Here is a 16,478-nt window from a genome sequence, read left to right on the forward strand (position 1 = left end):
GGACAGTTGGTATCAGATCTAGCAAGATAGGCTTTTTTGACAGCATTGAGCAATAGGACAACACAGCTATAATTTGGGGAGAAGCAGAGCGACACATGGAATGGCTCATTACCCAATCAAGGTCATTCCGAAAAGAATTAATGTGAGTGTGTGTGGGAGATGGGGGCGGGAAAAAAGACAGAACAGGAGGAGAGATGGGAGAAGGAAGGGCCATTAACTTGATAGCTCACGGGACCGGGACTCAGGACACACAGGTGCTATTCCTGGCTATGCTTGTGACCTTGGGCACGTTGCTTCGCCTTGTGTGTCCCATCTGTAAAATGGGGATAACGATATTGACATCTCCTTTGTAAAGGGTTTGACCTCTACAGAGGAAAACGGCTGTAAGAGTTGGAACATTATTGGTGTTTCTATTTCACTCACCCCCCACCGCCAACGCCACTCCCCCATTTTAGGTGGGCCATTAAAAAAACGTCAGCATAGACTTTCCTTGTCCCTTGCTCCTTCAGTCAAAGGGAACAAGGGCGCCAATGCCCAGATATCAGCACCGTGCTCCAATAATGCAGTGAAACTATCATCACAGGGCAAGAAAAGGGCTTGCTCTGGTGAGCCTGAAAAGTGCAAAATATAAAAGACTACAACCTCCAAACCCCTGGGATTGGACAAACTTAAGGGGAAAGAGAAAGGGGATTCTTATTTTGAAGACCTAGTGGTTGCAGGTGCCAAAGACAGGGACTGTTTCGGTGTATTCCCAGTGCCGTGTCTAGCTTAGCCATGCTGCAGCTGCCTAAGCTGGGGAAGCCATTCTGGGGACTGGCGTGCAAAGGAGAACACAGAGAGCCCTAAAGCATTCAGTGCTTCACTTGGGTTATTCTCCCTGACTGCTCCAGCTGGCCCACTCATGGGCCAAGAAGTCTGCAGGACAGACTTGTTTGGAGGATGCCGGTTGCCTTCTGGGTTTCTCCCTTGAGTGGTCTGACCTTCCGTCCCTGGTTTGCAGGGTGGCTCTTTGGTGCCTGTCCTGGATATGCAAGGAACAGGAGACTGCTAAAGGTCATGAAGACAGGCAGCTATACAGCACAAGAGCTACTTACAGCAGGCGATGTCCAGGAGGTTGCAATGGACAGAGGGCACCCAGAGGTTGGATGATCCAGTGTCAAAGACCACGGTGAACTTTTGCGGTGGTGTCCCAATACCAATCTCGCCGTAGTACTGAGCCTGGGGGAGAAGAGGAGCGCAGAGAGGAGTGTTAATACAGATGAAAGTTTCTGGAGACAAGGAGGGTATTCTCGCTCAAAATTGAATTGAACTGGATAATCCTCTGGGATTGATGCATAAATAACTTAGTGGTGTAAGACTGCAATTGCAATCCCTACTTCTCCCAGCAGGAGTAGGGAATGGTGTAGACAAGTGCTGGCGGTAGCGAGCTCATAATCACTCCAGTACCAGCCTCTTCCAGAAGGAATCACTTATAGCGAAGGGCATAGTAGTGGTGAGCTCACAGCTGCTCCAATCCCAGCCTCTCTCAAGAGGAATTAGTGTAGGAACGTGGGCTGCGGTAAGCTCACAAACCGAGATCCTCAAAGGTAACTAGGAGCCTAACTGCCATTGATTTCAGTCCTACAGCAACCTGAGCCTCACACAGCAAGAATCACTGAAAGGAATAGCAGGGAATCCAAGAGATACAGGAGCATCGGAATAGGTTACAGCGTTTGCAGGTTGGGTAGGAGTCTGCCTCTCTCTCCTCCACCCAAGCCACACAGTTACAAAGTGCTGTACAGAGAGATGGACTTGTGATGAAAGCCCTACAGTACAAGTCATAAGATCTGGGTTCTGTTCCCAGCTCTGCTACAGACTTCCCGGGTGACGTTGGCCAAATCACTCGATCTCCTGGTGCCTCTGTTCTCCTTCTGAAAAAAAAATGGCGGTAATAATATTCCCTTCACCTGTCTTGTTCATTTAGAATGTAAAAGAGTCTGTTTCTCACTAGGTATTTGTACAGCACTTAGCACAATAGGGTCAAGGCCTCTAGGTGCTACCATAACACAGACAGAGGGAAATTCCTCAGAGAATACCTGGAAGTTACTACACTTAGACATGGAATGAGACTAATAAAGAAATATTACAACTGGAAGTAAAGTGACTCTGTCATCTCTCAAGTACCTCACCTGCTGTCAGTTCTTAGCAGGTAGTAACTAACGTCAGCCAGGAAAATCCTGTGCGAAACAGAACAGGTCCTTCTAAATCAGTACGTGAAACCCCTGTGTTCTATGCTCTTCCAGGTGCCCCAGCATGGATATGGGGCTGTCGCCTTCGAGCTCCTCCCAAGCATAACAAAACTGTACATAGATCAGTTCCTTTGGCAGATGGATGTGCACCTCTGTGGTGGTTTTATCCTGCCTAGACAAGCCTGACATCCCTCTAGTTTCTTACCAGCTCACTCCCACTCATTTAAAAAAAAAAAAAACACATTTATTTTTTAAAATGTAAAACAAAGCATCAGCCACAAAAAGTTGGCTGCCCGCAGACAGTACCTTGGGCATCCACCTCCCTGAGCTTTTGTTCTAACTCCAATATGCAACTGTAAGTAGGGCTAGATTACACTTGCTTGCTCCTGTGTGCTAGGTAGGTAGATTTCCCAGGTTAGGGCCATTAGCTTCTGCTCATTTGAAGTTTTCATTAAAATAAGAAGTTTCTAATCCTTAGGACAGTGAAGAGAACCCTGCAGCTGTGAACCAAGTGTGTACTGATGCAGTGCAGTCTGAGTCTGGAGACAGCCAGGTGCCTCTGCAGCTGATCTTCACTCTGCCATGCTGCAGCAGAGTGAAACTGGACCACAGGTTCGCCAATTTGCATTGTTGCCATTCCAAGAATCAGGTTAGTTTCAGCCCTCTTGACACTGGGGAAAGTTGTAAGTAGCAGCAGCATACATGAAGCTAGTCACTGGGCAGTGGAGAGGAGTCAGGACTCGTAAACAGGCTGAGATAGAGGTAGAGTAGCAGTAAACTTTCCAAGCACCGTTGCAGCTTAAAAAAAAAAAAAAAGGTAGGTGTGAGAGTGAGAGAAATGCTCAGTTTCCCTTCCAGCAGGGAGGGGATAGGTATAATAGGGAGTACACAATGATCACCTACTAGACCTGCAAGCCAGGGATTGGTATGAAAGAAGCCCTTGAGCAGGGATCAAAGACAGAGATTCCAAGTAGGACTCCAAGGAGCTAGACATGGGGCTGGCTTCTCACATGGGTCATGCCTTCCCTTCGTTCTTACCAGGCTTTGGCTAGACAAGATGGGAGAGGTAATCTCTTTTATTGGACCAACTTCTGGTGGCTAGTAGTTTTAGTACAATGGTACACAGAAGTCTGGAAAGATTTTCAACCCCTATTTGTGAGTGAGTGAGAGGGAAAAGATAAGTTAGGAAACTCACAGAGACAGGATGATTTATTTGTTTATTGCAGGGAGGTGAGGGGGAGGGAGAAAGAAAGCAAAGATAAAAAATAGAGGCGAGAAGGCAGAGAAGTGGTGGAGGGAGAGAAAAGGAAGATCCTAGGCAAATGCTGAAGACACACCTCCATCTACTATAGGAAAGAAACAAAAAGGTGGAGTGAAGCCAGGAAGGAAACACAACTATTACAAAGTGAAAAGAGGGAGTAAGGTGAAAAAAAAAAATTAGAAAGCCAACTGGCATTGTGACAATTACAGTGCACAAGAGTCTGATTCCCGCAAATTGCAAGAGGTAGGAGCGGCAGCACAAGTATTTCCCACCCTGGCTGGCAGGCTAGTAGGGATCAGAAACTTTTCAAGCGGCAAGCGTAGGAGAACACAGCTCCCCTGAGCCAGGGGGTAGCAAGAGATTGCACAAGATGTGCCTGAAGGAGTTTAACGAAGGGGGGTGGGAGAGGCGTTGTCAGTATTGTGGGGAAAGAGCTGGACCAGCAGTTTAGAAGCAACCTTGGAGTCTAGTTTATCAGCCAGCTACATGTGCGGGTGGCTGGATGCCCTGGACTGCAGCATGCTGAACACAGAGATGGCGGTACAGAGTACACCAGTTAGGCAGGCCTGGTGCTCCTGTTCATGCGGCATAGATGGCATCCCCGAGCAGCAGCAAAATTTTGCTTATTGTTATAGGAGCGATTGCAGGGAGGGAAGGGCAGTCCCCCTCCAATTGATGGCAGAAGGAAGTTGAGAGCTGGCACAGCCCTTGGGTGTGAGGCACACAGATGCTCTGGGTTTGCTTACTGGGACTCTCACATGATGGAGGACATCTCCCCACCGTCCTAAAGTTTATTCCTGGTGTTGGGAACCATCAGGATTGGGGGCAAAGGAAAGCCACACACCATGGACTGTTGCACTGTGCGGAGAGGGTAAAATGGGGTCCAGCTGGAGCTGCTCTTCCCTCTTCTTCTGACCCAGAACTATGCAAGGAAACGCCTCACCCCAAAACACACACTCCGGGGGCACGAGAACGCAGATGGTGACTTCCCCTGGCCCTTCCTCCCCCATGTGGTCTTGGGGAAAAACTGCAGTGAGAAAAATCAGCCGGAGGCTCCAGTCTAGCTGGTAGGAGCGGCACTGAGGCAGCCAAAACCGGGACCAGACATACCAAGGACTTCCTCTGCTGATTGATCCGACCCTGTCCCACTGCCCAATCTCTTCACCCCAGTTCACTCTGCACCTGCCCCTCTTAGCCTTTTGTTCTCTGTCCTGCCCCCTCACTCCTCTTCCCCTCACTTTTCTTTCCTCTGAATTTACCCTTCTCCCACGCTGCACCGGTCTGGTCAATTTGGACTGTAAACTTGTTGTGGCAGGGACCATCTGCTACTCTGTGTTTGTACAGTGCCTAGCACAGTGGGGGCCCCAGGCTTGATGGGTGCTTAGTAATAAGGGAAGGCTGGGCAACTAAAATAAAAATCTCAGGCCCTGATCCACAGACAATCAGGACCTTAGAGGGAAAGCTCTGAGGAAGGGAGGTCAATTTTTGCCCTAAAACACCCTCCAAACCTCAGGGTCCTGATTAAAAAGGACACTGCAGTGTATAGCCAGCTGCAGTGAGGCAGGGTCCTAAGTATTTAGCAGTTTTGTAAGGCAGCTCAGATCACTAAGGAGTTAGTGATCCATTATAATAAACTGTAATGGGGAGGCAGTGGTGCTTTCCGATTATTGCTAGAACTCAAAAAAATTAACCCCTTATTGCAGGCAAGGAGGGATTAGCACGGGACACATGCCTGACTACATCAGTTTATGGAATCCTGAGCATGATTCTCTACTGCCTTGCCCCTGCTGTGCTCATTTATACTGTCCCCAAGTGCTAGCCAATAAACATCCCACTAGCTTACAGTGGAGTAGGGTTTGTAAGGCATAGCCACATAAGGAGCAAGGTAGCACAGGATCAGTCTTCCCCTGACCAGCAGTTCTGGGAGACGGACCAGGAAAGCCCATTACTAGCAGCATGGCAGTGGGTTGACTGGAAGCATAGCCAGAGCGCAGCAGGGGAGGCTGAATAAAATGAAATGCAGATGGAGCGATGTTGGCTTTTTGTTTTTTAAATTGCCCTAACTGAAGGGGTTTCACACACAAGAACTCATCTGATCAGAATAGCCCTGGACCAGCTTTCCACCGGGTTGCCAGCAATACGCTGACTTGCAGTCACAAGGGAAGGCAGCGTAGATGGGCCAATGATTCAGCACTTTTCCTGTGTTTTCTATGTTTTTTATTTTGCATGGTCACCAAAGTTTGTCCAAACCCAGCACGCCTCAAAGGTCACCCAACAGCTGTGCTGAGGATTTTCACTTCTCTGCATTCTTCCAGTGGGGAAAAGGAGCCACTAGACAGTGACCCAAAGATCAGCTTACTTTAAAGCACTTCCTTAATACTAGAAGAGAATGACCCTGGGTCGATGCAAAGACCTCATCTACACCTTAACTAGAACCAAGTCAGGGGACCCAATTACAATCTTGCCCCGTGACCAGATTACAAACACAGATACTAGTTGATGTAACCAACACGTAACCCTGTAGTAATTGAGTCAGGTGACCAAAGTGTTGTAACAGGTACTTGACTGGGTTAAAAACTAGAAGTGGTCACAATCTGAAGAGAAAAATCTCCCAGTCCTTTCTCCTTTATTTGATCTTTTGAAGCATCCTTCTGTAACCCTGCAAATACCTCTCCACTAAGAGTTACAGATTTCCACTTGTCACTGACAGTCATGGTCAAATCCCCTCCATGTAATGGGCTATTTAAATTTTTGCACATTGCCAGCCAGAGCACTGTAAAAGCCTAATCTGTTAGCAAGGCAACAAGGTGGAGGAGGTCGTATTTTTTATTGGACCAGCTTCTGTTGGTGAGAGAGAGAAGCTTTTGAGCTACACACAGCTCTTCCACCAACAGAAGATATCCCCTCACACTCCTTGTCTCGCTAATATCCTAGGACCAACATGCCTACAACACCACTGCAAATAGTAAGAGGACAGACAAGAAAAGCTTTGCAGACTCCCTGACTTCCAAAGGGAGCTTGAACTTTGGGAACGGAGCTGATCTTAAAACAAAAAACAAACAAAAAAACCCACATGCCAATCCTACAAGGCTGACTTTGTACTGAATTTGCAGCAAATCCAGTACAAAAGTACTTAAAAACTAACAGATACTTAAGTGCTTCGCTGGGTCAGTCTCCATCACAGGATTAGCTGGGCCTATATGGACTAATGCCTTCAGTCACATGACTGTCACCTGATCAAAGTGTAGGCTAGAACTGGGGGCTTGAATCTTTGACAGGCCCAACTCACCCTATGACAGGGCCACAGAACTTAGACTCAGGGTTTCTTTAAGTTCTGCCGGCTGCAATGGAGCCCCACTGGGCTGTTCTGGGACCTGAGACAGGAATGCAGCTGTACATTAGCCACACACCCCTTCTATACGTCACACCCCTATGTTGGAAGTGGGATGGGCGACCCACAGCTGCTAGGCCAGTTCTATGCCATCTGGAGATTCCTAAGGGGAAATTCTTAAGGTAGCCGGTTAAACCGGCTATAAGATTGCACCAGTCTCACAGCGCAAAGCAAAGCGTTCTCCGTGTAAGCCATGATCTGGCCAATAGACGCTGCTCAAGGAACTAGACAGCTAAATGTATACACTAGAACCAAATAGATGCTGGGAAACCCAGAGGAAGTGCTATGTGCTTTAAATACTGATGAGCTTCACGGAAGAGGTGCTTGAAGACCTGAATGCAGAGATACTGCTTCCCTCGGCCAGGGAGGGCATCCTAGGTGTAGGGATGCAGGAGAACTAGGTCAATACAGTTAAGAAAGCCATGGAGATACCACCTGTCATGTCACTCTCATGACATGACCCACATCTCAATGGCATTGCAATGCAGGGTGTGCAGTCTCCATTGTGCATCATGCCCAAATGGCTACTTCTGCTGAGGAGGTTTAGAGGCTCCCCCAGTCTCCTAGCACTTTGGGTGGGGTTCTGGCACACTGTCAGGGTCTCCCTACCTGAAGGCAAAGGTACAACTGACCCCCCCCCACCCCATTCCCCACTTTCTTGCACCAGAAAGGGAAAAACCAAAACAAGCCATTGGAAACAATACAAAGCTGACTTTAAGGCATGAGTTGTCCATTAACAGGAACAGACGCAGAGTATCCCCTTATGAGTCAATACTGGGTACCATTCTGTACCACCTGTGGGCCACAAGTTCTGGGGGGAGGAGAACAAAATGAGTCACCGGCATCCTGGTCAGCGGCAACCAAAACTCTGAGAGGGGCCTCTTGGGGAGACTTGGGCAGGATCTTCTGCCCATCTAACCAGGGGACACTGTCCAGATTGGGGTGACAAGCAGCGATGAGCGGTAGAAGGAGGGTATATTTCAGGGGAAGGGATGAAACCTTGTTATTTTTAAACTCTTCAGTCATAGGGCATGCAGAGCTGGGTGGGAAGGAGAGGGGGCATTGCCCGGAAGGGAAAAAAAAAAAAAAAGGTGGGGGTGGGCTAAGAAAGACACAGCTGATATCATGCACAAGAACTACAGTGATCCCTTCTGCGAATCCTCTCCCACCCAGTGGTTGGGCCCATGCTACATGCTCTTTCAGATGGAAGGAGAATGTGGTCTGAGCTACATCACTGCCCATCACACTGACTAATATGGTCTCATTATTTCCTTTAACCACCCCACGCTCATCTGTTTCCACCTGTTGTCTCTGGCCTTTTTGTTAGTTTGTAAGCTCTTTGGGGGCAGGGACTGGTTTTGCTGTGTTTGTACAGTGCCTAGCACACGGGGGTCCTGGTCTATGACTTGGGCTGCAAGGCGCTACAGTAAGACAAATAATAAATCTGCCCTGCCACAGCTCCTGGGATCCAGTGTTCTAGCCTGATGTCACAAGAGCAGCACAACCAAATCCCTCTGACTTTCTTGTGACTTGAAAATAAACCAAAAGGGGGTTGAAATCATTTCTAGCAACAAGATTTGAAGATGGAAAAAAACAGCACCTGAGAAGTGACTTAAGTGTCAGCTCCCAACAGGCAAGAGCTGAAAATGAGGAAAAAGGTCTTTAGAAGAAGAAGCCAGAAATGTTTCGGAATCGCAGCCCCACTGTTGTGTAATCCCCACCTCCCTCTGTTTTGACATCGCTGATTAACCAATTGCGGTCCCTCCTTGCTGATCCCAAGGAAGTTGAGGGAGGAAGAAATTGGAAGTCTGACAAGAGCCCAGGGGGCTGGGGAGTGCAAGTGAAAAGCTGCCAAGATATTCCCGTTCCCAGGAGAGCACTCCACATATGCAGGACGCGACATGTATGGTTGTTCATAAGTCTGATGCCTTCAGGTCTGGGAGCTTTAAAATTCCACCTGTCCTGTAGGAACCAAGGCTGAATTGCCACTGAAATTTAGAGGTCTCATGTTTTGGGTGCCCAACCGGAGGCGAATTTTCAGAAGTGCTGAGCACCCACATATTCAACTGAAGTCAACAGGAGCTGCAGATGCTTAGCAACTCAGAAGGAAAAAAAGAGATAAGGCCACTTATTCACAATCAGGTTGGGTGTTTAATTTTCAGCACCCCAGTTAGAAAAGTTTGGCATAACTAAACAGTCTAAACCTCCTGTCTGGGGAGCAGCGTGTCCGGAAGGTCTGACGAAGCGAGTGAGAGAAGGAACTAGGCAGGGGTGAGACTAGCACAGCTGTGGGGGAAGAGGTGCGATGCAATACGAATCAAGAGCAGAAACATGGGCAGCGCCAGAGCTGGGCAGATCACCGCAGCTGTGCTGAGCCCTGTTCTGGTTACGTGAAGCAGCTAATAGGTAACTTTCTAGAGGACAGCAGCATGGCTACTACGTAGGAGAAAGAACCTGCTTCAAAGGTGGGCCCTTCTGGAAGGTTCTGCCTGCAGTATGAGAGCTGAGTCATTTACCGAGGGTGGATAAAGCCCTCGAATGAGGGTCTCTCACAATGAGGCCCTGTTTGAAAACACCTGATCCAAAGCCCATTGAAGTCAATGGGAGGCCTACATTTTTAAGAACCAGGGATAATGCTGGCAAGGGTGATTCAGCAGGATCCAAGCTGCGGAGGTGGGAAATGACCTCTATCCCGGCGGAGGGTTGCCTCTCCTATCCTCCCCTATCATTCAGGCACCCATTGCCTCCTCGATGTTTGCAAGGCATTTTCTTTTCCATCTGCAGGGAAAACACTTGCCTAGATCCTGGCTGACAGTGTCACACAACAGCCCTAATCATGTTGCTGATTCCCCATCAGATGACCCAAGCTCACATCCCCCTTTTGTAATCTGTTTCCGGTCATGTGCCAAGAGGAGACTTCAGTAAACAATTGCGGCCTTGAATGCTTGGGGTTTTTCCCTCATGCTAGTGTCAGCACCACTGCTATCAAGGGGTTAATATTATAATGAGCATGTGTGCCAATGCCCCCTACTGGATGGAAGAGGACTATAACCATGTTTCATGGATCCTATACTGCTAAAAGCTAATGCAGGTTCCCCTTAATCCACAAGGGGACAATTCCTTTTGAAGTGGGTTCTGAACCTCCCTCCAGCATTCAAGTTACATAAAGTCCCTAGCGAGGCTGAGGATAGGCAGCTTCCTGAATATCCAACATGTAATTTGCTCCATTAATGAACTACAAAGCGTCTGTGTGTGTCCAATGCAAACCCAGGTAGTGAGCTTTGATGAAAGGAACCCTGCACTCTCAAAATATATGCAGTGTTTTACTAAAGCAAAATGGCACATACATTCTGTTTCTGGATTCCCTTTTCACTTGACCCTCATCAGTGCTGCTGCCAGTGTGTGGGTGTGTAACATCTGCCTTGTTGTTTTCTTGAGTGCCCAATCTCAAGTGCACTCGACAAGCCAGACTTTCCAAAGAGCTCATGGCCATTTTGACAAATGCTCAGCACCCTCATCTGGGGCCAGACTTTCAAAACAACTCAGCGCCCAGCAGCTCCCATTGTGATTCCTATGGGCTTAGGCTCTGATCCAGCAAACGATTTAAAGCACATGCTTAACTCTAATGGGACTACTCAACAGCTTAAAGTAAAGCAGTAATGCTTTGCTGGATCTGGGCCTCGAACAAACAGCAGTAATTGTTCTTTTCATCCAGAGATAGCACGGCACTTTACAAAAGAGATCAATATCGCTATCTCCGTTCTACAGATGGGCAAATCACTTCCCACCTTCATTTCCCCAGCAGCTCAGTGATAGAGCTGGGTTCTATTCTTGGCTCTTACAGATTCCAGCCCAGTGCCCTGGCCACAAGGACTAGTAATACTAACGGCTACCTCTCCCTCCTGCTTGATGCATTCAGTGAAAACTACAATTTGTTATGCCCTTGCATCACAGACAGCGGATTGGTGGCACCACCAATCAGGCAAGAAGTTGAAAGGTCTGATTATAAAGGAGAAAGCTTCTACTGACAGTCAAAGTTTGGGTAATTAGCAATGAGGGGAAAAGAAATAGGTTACTGAAGCTGTGAAGACTGTTTTAAAGCTCTCTTGGGTGTGGCAGCGGGTTTATTAAAACTGCAAATAGCTGTAAATAAGAGGAGCTCGCCCTTCAAACTGTTGGCTCCTCCATTCCCTGGGACTCTGTACTGCATCTGTGTACTCATGTAGTGCTACACTTAAAGGCCTTCTCCTCCCCCTGAAGCCAAATGAGGCATCGCCATTGATGTCTGTGGAAGCAGGACTAGAGTCTAAAGGATCAAATCTTCAAAGAGAGAGTTAGGCAATCCCTGCAACAGCTCTGTAAAGGAGGTATTATCACTGTTTTACATGTGGGTAAACTGAGGTAGAGTAAGGAGCTTGCTGCAGAACTGAGGCCCTGACTTTGGCAGGGTGAGTTTCCTCGGGAGTGGATTTCCACAGCACTGGATGAGAGAATGTGTCTGCAAACAAATACTACCCATGTGCAGGGGCTGTTGAAGGGATAAGGCCTGAGTGCAATTCAATATTCACAGCAAAGAGTCAGGCACTTGAGAAGCATTTGCAGCAGGATGAGTCAGCTATCACTGTGGGCAAGCAACAGCCTCTTTTTCCTGTCCTTGCATGCTGCAAAGAGGTGCTGATGACAACAAGTTTCCAGGTTAATGGTAGACCCTATGCATTGAGACAGGGAACTCCCTGCAATACCATGCTGCCAAATAGAGCAGTGACCCTGCAGAATCAGCTGCTGTACTTACATCCATGTAGTTCTTGAGGGTCTCCGGGGTGGGATCCCCTATGCCAGGCACACCCAGCTTGTATTTCAGGAATTCGCCCATGGCATTCAGATCGGGGATTTCGCTTCCGGCTTCATTTAGGATGCGGCGCACCGAGGGGAACTTAGTCAGCGGGATTCTGTTTGGGAACGAAAGAAAAGCACATTGCCAGGTAAAGCAAGTAACCCTGCCAATGCCACACAACAGCATCCACCTCCCCTACAGGCAAGGCTGGGCCCCATGCAAAGCAAGTGATCGTCTGGTACGCAAGGAGCGCTCAGAGGTTCAGTAGCAGTCTTACAAAAATCCAGAACATGCTGCTGTTTAATGTTCTGAGGGACAGAATTTTCCCTCCTCCTCCCCTCTCCCCAGGGTGACAGCACCTGTTTCTGTTGATCTGTGCATACAAAGAAATGCACACCAAGGCCTATAGGGTTCTCAGGAACACATCTTCTGCTGGTGCAAAATGGCACAGTTCCATTGGAATTAACGGATCTGCCAGTTTACATCAGCAGAGAATTTGGCTCCTAATGTCAGCAATGTTTACAGCGCAACTCCCAGCCTGGGGCAAACTTCGACAAAGTTTATATTTTTCTGAAGCCTACTGTCGGGTCTTCTTTCTGGAGCCTTAATAAGAATACCTAGCTCTTCGTGCTTTTCATGTGTAGATCTCAAAGTGCTTTACAAAGGAGGAAACGGCAATTATCCCCCAAGATGGGGAAATTGAGGTAACTGAGGTACAGAGACTGACTTGCCCAAGATCACACAGCAGGTACTTGGCAGAGCCAGGAAGAGCACCCAGGTCTTCCAAGTTGAAGCCCAGTGCCCTATCCAGAGAGCCATGTTGTCTGTCTCTCTCGATTCCCAAGGCCTGTGCATGAAGAGAAGCACTCATTGCTTTCCATCCGGGGCATGTCTACTACACTTCCAGCTGGGGAAGTGTGCGTCCTTGAGCTTGGAACGGCACCCCAGGTCCTACTGTAGACATCCCTGAATGAGCCAAACTTAAGGTGTGTCACAATCCAGCATTTCTAGCATGGGCTGCTTCTAAGAGTTGGAAGCCTCACCTCAACTTCAGTGACCCACGTGAGTTTGTCTATGCGTGGAGGGGAGGTGGGCTACCAGCACCGGAAGAAAAATAAAATATCAGGACGTTTGGGTATCACCGTTATTCCCTTCTCCTCCTTCCTTCCCTCTTTGGGGAACTCCCCTTGTTCTTTAAGGCCCTCTTCATACCAGAAGCAGAACCACGCTAGTTCTAGCTATGTTCCAACACATAGAACAGGACATTGTTTTCATGACAAAGGCCTGGATCCAAAGCCCACTGATGTCAAAGAGAGTCTTTCCATTGACTTCAGTGGGCTTTACACCAGGCCTCCCATTAGCAGGGTGCTGGATGAATATAGAAAACAGAACATTCTTGCCCTGAAGGGCTTATAAAACCATGTTTGGGGAGGCGGCAGGAGTGGTGTACAGCGCTGTTTAGTTTGGGAAAAGGATTCCCTGTTCACTTGAATTAGGGAACCATGCTAATGATAGTTACTGATCCAGCCTCCAGATCCCAGCATAGGCGACGCCTCAGCGATTTCACTCGAACAGGGAAAGCACTTTAATGCTCAAGGCCCCTGCGCTACTAATGATCTTCTGGAGCCAGTGGCTTTGCTCAAGAAAGTTGCCCCTTAAAGTGTGGCAGTCAGCCTGCTCAAAACCATCCATTCTCCTCTCCCAGGGAGACCATGCATCTGGATGCTGCTGTGTGTAAGGACTCTGCCAACTTTTCTGGAGTTTCTGTATTTCAGGCCCTGTCCACACTGGGAAACTGACCGTGTTCTTGCCAGCGGTCAGGTACCATGGCTGTACTGGTTGCTGATGGCCAGCAACAAGAGTATAATTTTGTTGAAACAGTTGTTGAAAACTGCTCAGAGTCCAGAAACAAGGGAAGCACAGGAGGGGCTCTATGCAGCAAACGATAGCTCCAGTATCAGGCGGTTTCCCTAGGATCGAAGAGTGGTAAAGTCAATACCTACGTAAAGGCACTTCCTTTGTTGGTCATGATCCAGTGCAGATAAGAAAAGTTAGTATATTGACAGAAAGCAGACCACAGCTCACAGAAAATGAAATAAAGGAAGACAATTTACAGCTATTTTGCTTATGATTTAGAACTTTGTAAAGACTCCACTGAGGTTCAATTTGAGAGGACAACTATCCCAGCTTGGCACTCCCTAGATCAGACTCCTGACTCACAGGCCCTCATTCACTGCTGTCCAGCACCTAGAATAGTTATTTTCACCAGTTGGGGGTTGTGTGTGTGTGTACACTACTATTCTGATTGCAAAGCATTTTACACACACTTTGCGCTGGTGAAACTGACTGTGCAAAGTGCAGGGCCACAATGATCAGGCTCCTGATGTGTCCGGAAACTTCCACTTCTGTATCACAGATCAAAGCAACAGACTTCAACAAGAGGGCACATTGTTTCCACAACACAAATCCCCTGGTCAAGAGCTGCTTGCTGCCAACAAATCCCGCAAATTCACTGCTACCTAGTTCCAGAATAAATGTATATTTTGTGGAGCGTTTTGTTTGAAGTTAACATATTGACTGCCAGTTTCAGCAACAAGAGAAGAATATTCCTGACCACTAAATAACTCTCAAATCTTGATGATCTCTCAGACGTTCCATTGGCCTTCACAGGAGCCAAAGCCTTCCAAGCCCTGATTTTCAAAAGGACTGAACACCCACAATTCCAGCTGAAATCAATAGCAGCTGCAGGTGCCCAGACCTTCTGAACAATCAGGGCTTGGAAAGTTTTGCTCCTGTAAAGGTCAACAGAACTTCTGAGAAATCAAGACTTGAGGTTTTACTTAGTGGTCAGGAATTTTCTCCTCTTGACTGTCAGTTTCAAGTGAAAGTTAACTCAAAACAAGCCCCACCCCACCCCCAATATACATTTACCTTGAAACTATGCAAGAATGAATTTGGGTGAGCGACCTGAGCCCGACAGGGTTTGTTTCCTGAGGACCACATCCTGCTCGACGCCGTGCACCCTCAACTCTAACCAGTTTCAATGGGGAGTTGAGAGTGCTCAGCCCGTTTGCTGGATTTGGCCCTGGGGAAAGGTGACTGGGGAAACAGCTGCAACACATCCAGGGTGGCACACTACATGCTCCTAACTTCTGCTTAGCAGTAGGAAGACACTATAAAGCGCACCTCATGCCTCTTCCTGAGGCGAAGTGTGCCCTTGGAGAGGCAGGTGCATTTCCCAGGGGGGAAGCCCATAGAAAAAGTCCGGGTCTAGCCCAGGACCAAATTTGAACTCACGCTGGGTCAGATTTTTTTTTTTTTTTTTTTTTTTTTTACTTCTTTGCTTAATTCTCCCATTTCCAGCCCCTGCCGGGATGCAGGGAGGCCGGCTCTTTGATTTGGTAGGCGTCTACCTGAGTCTGCAGCTAATTCCTCACGTCAAGCCCTAATCCCCCATGAGCTCATGATGGCAGAGAGAAATCGCAACCGCCCAGGAGCGAGAGACACACGCACATTCCTAAGCAACAAAGACCCTGCTTTCCTGCAACCCTCCCCAGTTACCGCAGGCAGCCGGGCAATGGGGCAAGCCCAAGCAGGAGGGCTTCTAACACAGACGCCCCCAGCAGCTCTTTGGCGGAAGGGGTGAGCGGCTGCTGTAGCCATCGGGCTCCCAGCCAGCACCTCTGTTTACAAGGACCCCACCCCGGGAGCCCCTAGCGCCTGCTGTCCAGCCGTGCCCAGCTGCAGCCCTTCGCTCACCTGATCAGCGCCGAGCATGGGAGCACAAGGGCCAGGAGTAGGAGAAAGGAGCGGAGCCCCATGGCTGCTGCGGAGCGGGCTCCCGGCGTGACCTGGGCGGCAAGCCGATCCGTGCGTTACCCAGGGCAGGGGATGACTGAGCATGGAACCCTGTGACTTTGGGATCAGCTGACGGGCTAAAAGTGCCACTCCGTGTCACGTGATCACCAGGGAGGCGGCAGCTGGGGAAGGGATTTAACCCTGCAAACGCCACAGTCAGGCGGAGGGAGGTAGCCGAGGGCTGCCTGCGGCCAGACTTTCCGGCAGCAGTGTCGCTAACCCAAGCCTGCAAACACCATGAGTCAGCCCCTTCCTACCCCCGACCCCCATCCCGCCACAGAATATCACGAGGCTGCCTTGGATTGCTTTGCTGTCTGGCTTGTAATTTGGACCTTGGTCACAGGTTTCAGGCTTTTCTCTGCAGTCAGGAAAGCTCAGAACTTAAGGGAAAAAAAAGTGAAGAGTGCGATGCTGGTGGACTCACACTGTTTACGAAAAACACCAAACGTGACAAGACTTGCACTGCGATTGCAAGAATTTGCAACACTGGTAGAGAGATTGTGCCATGTCTACCTCCCACTCACAATCATATAACCTTCCTGAGGCAATCAGGGCAGCTACTGGCATGGAAAGATGAGATCAGGGAAGTATTTAATGTATTTGTACCTGCCTGTTAGTCTCTCCCAGCGTATGCAGTGTGCCCAGCCATTTCATAGCCTCGTTATCAGTCAGGTGAGGAGCCCCTAGCTCACCGTGGAAATAAGTCAGGGGGCACTCATCGAGGATATGCCACATAGCCCGAAGTTAACTGCATCTACCTGGTGGTGGGTCGTTAGAGGAACCCCCTTGGAAGAGACTGGCTGCACAATGGTCCTGTCCTGTTCGAAATCGGTTCAGGGATGACCCCAAGTGTCTTGGCAGGTCAAAACGTGGTGGGCAGATGGCGAGAGTGATTATTAATGACGG

At 48.6% G+C, this 16,478-nt stretch overlaps 1 protein-coding gene across 1 annotated transcript in view; it reads right to left on the minus strand.

Annotated features, from left to right (window-relative positions):
• The window catches only part of CTSD (cathepsin D), a 34,321-nt gene extending 18,678 nt beyond the window's left edge, over nucleotides 1-15,643 (minus strand). Inside the window, exons 1-3 of the mRNA XM_073347227.2 lie at nucleotides 15,474-15,643; nucleotides 11,673-11,829; nucleotides 1,095-1,218 (exon numbers count right to left, since the gene is read on the minus strand). Of these exons, the coding sequence (XP_073203328.1) occupies nucleotides 1,095-1,218; nucleotides 11,673-11,829; nucleotides 15,474-15,535 (343 nt within the window). The 5' untranslated portion in view covers nucleotides 15,536-15,643. The remainder of the gene's footprint in view (nucleotides 1-1,094; nucleotides 1,219-11,672; nucleotides 11,830-15,473) is intronic.
• Between the last annotated feature and the right edge of the window lie 835 nt (nucleotides 15,644-16,478).

This window comes from Lepidochelys kempii, chromosome 6 (genome assembly GCF_965140285.1).
Source record: "Lepidochelys kempii isolate rLepKem1 chromosome 6, rLepKem1.hap1, whole genome shotgun sequence".
NCBI lineage: Eukaryota > Metazoa > Chordata > Testudines > Cheloniidae > Lepidochelys > Lepidochelys kempii.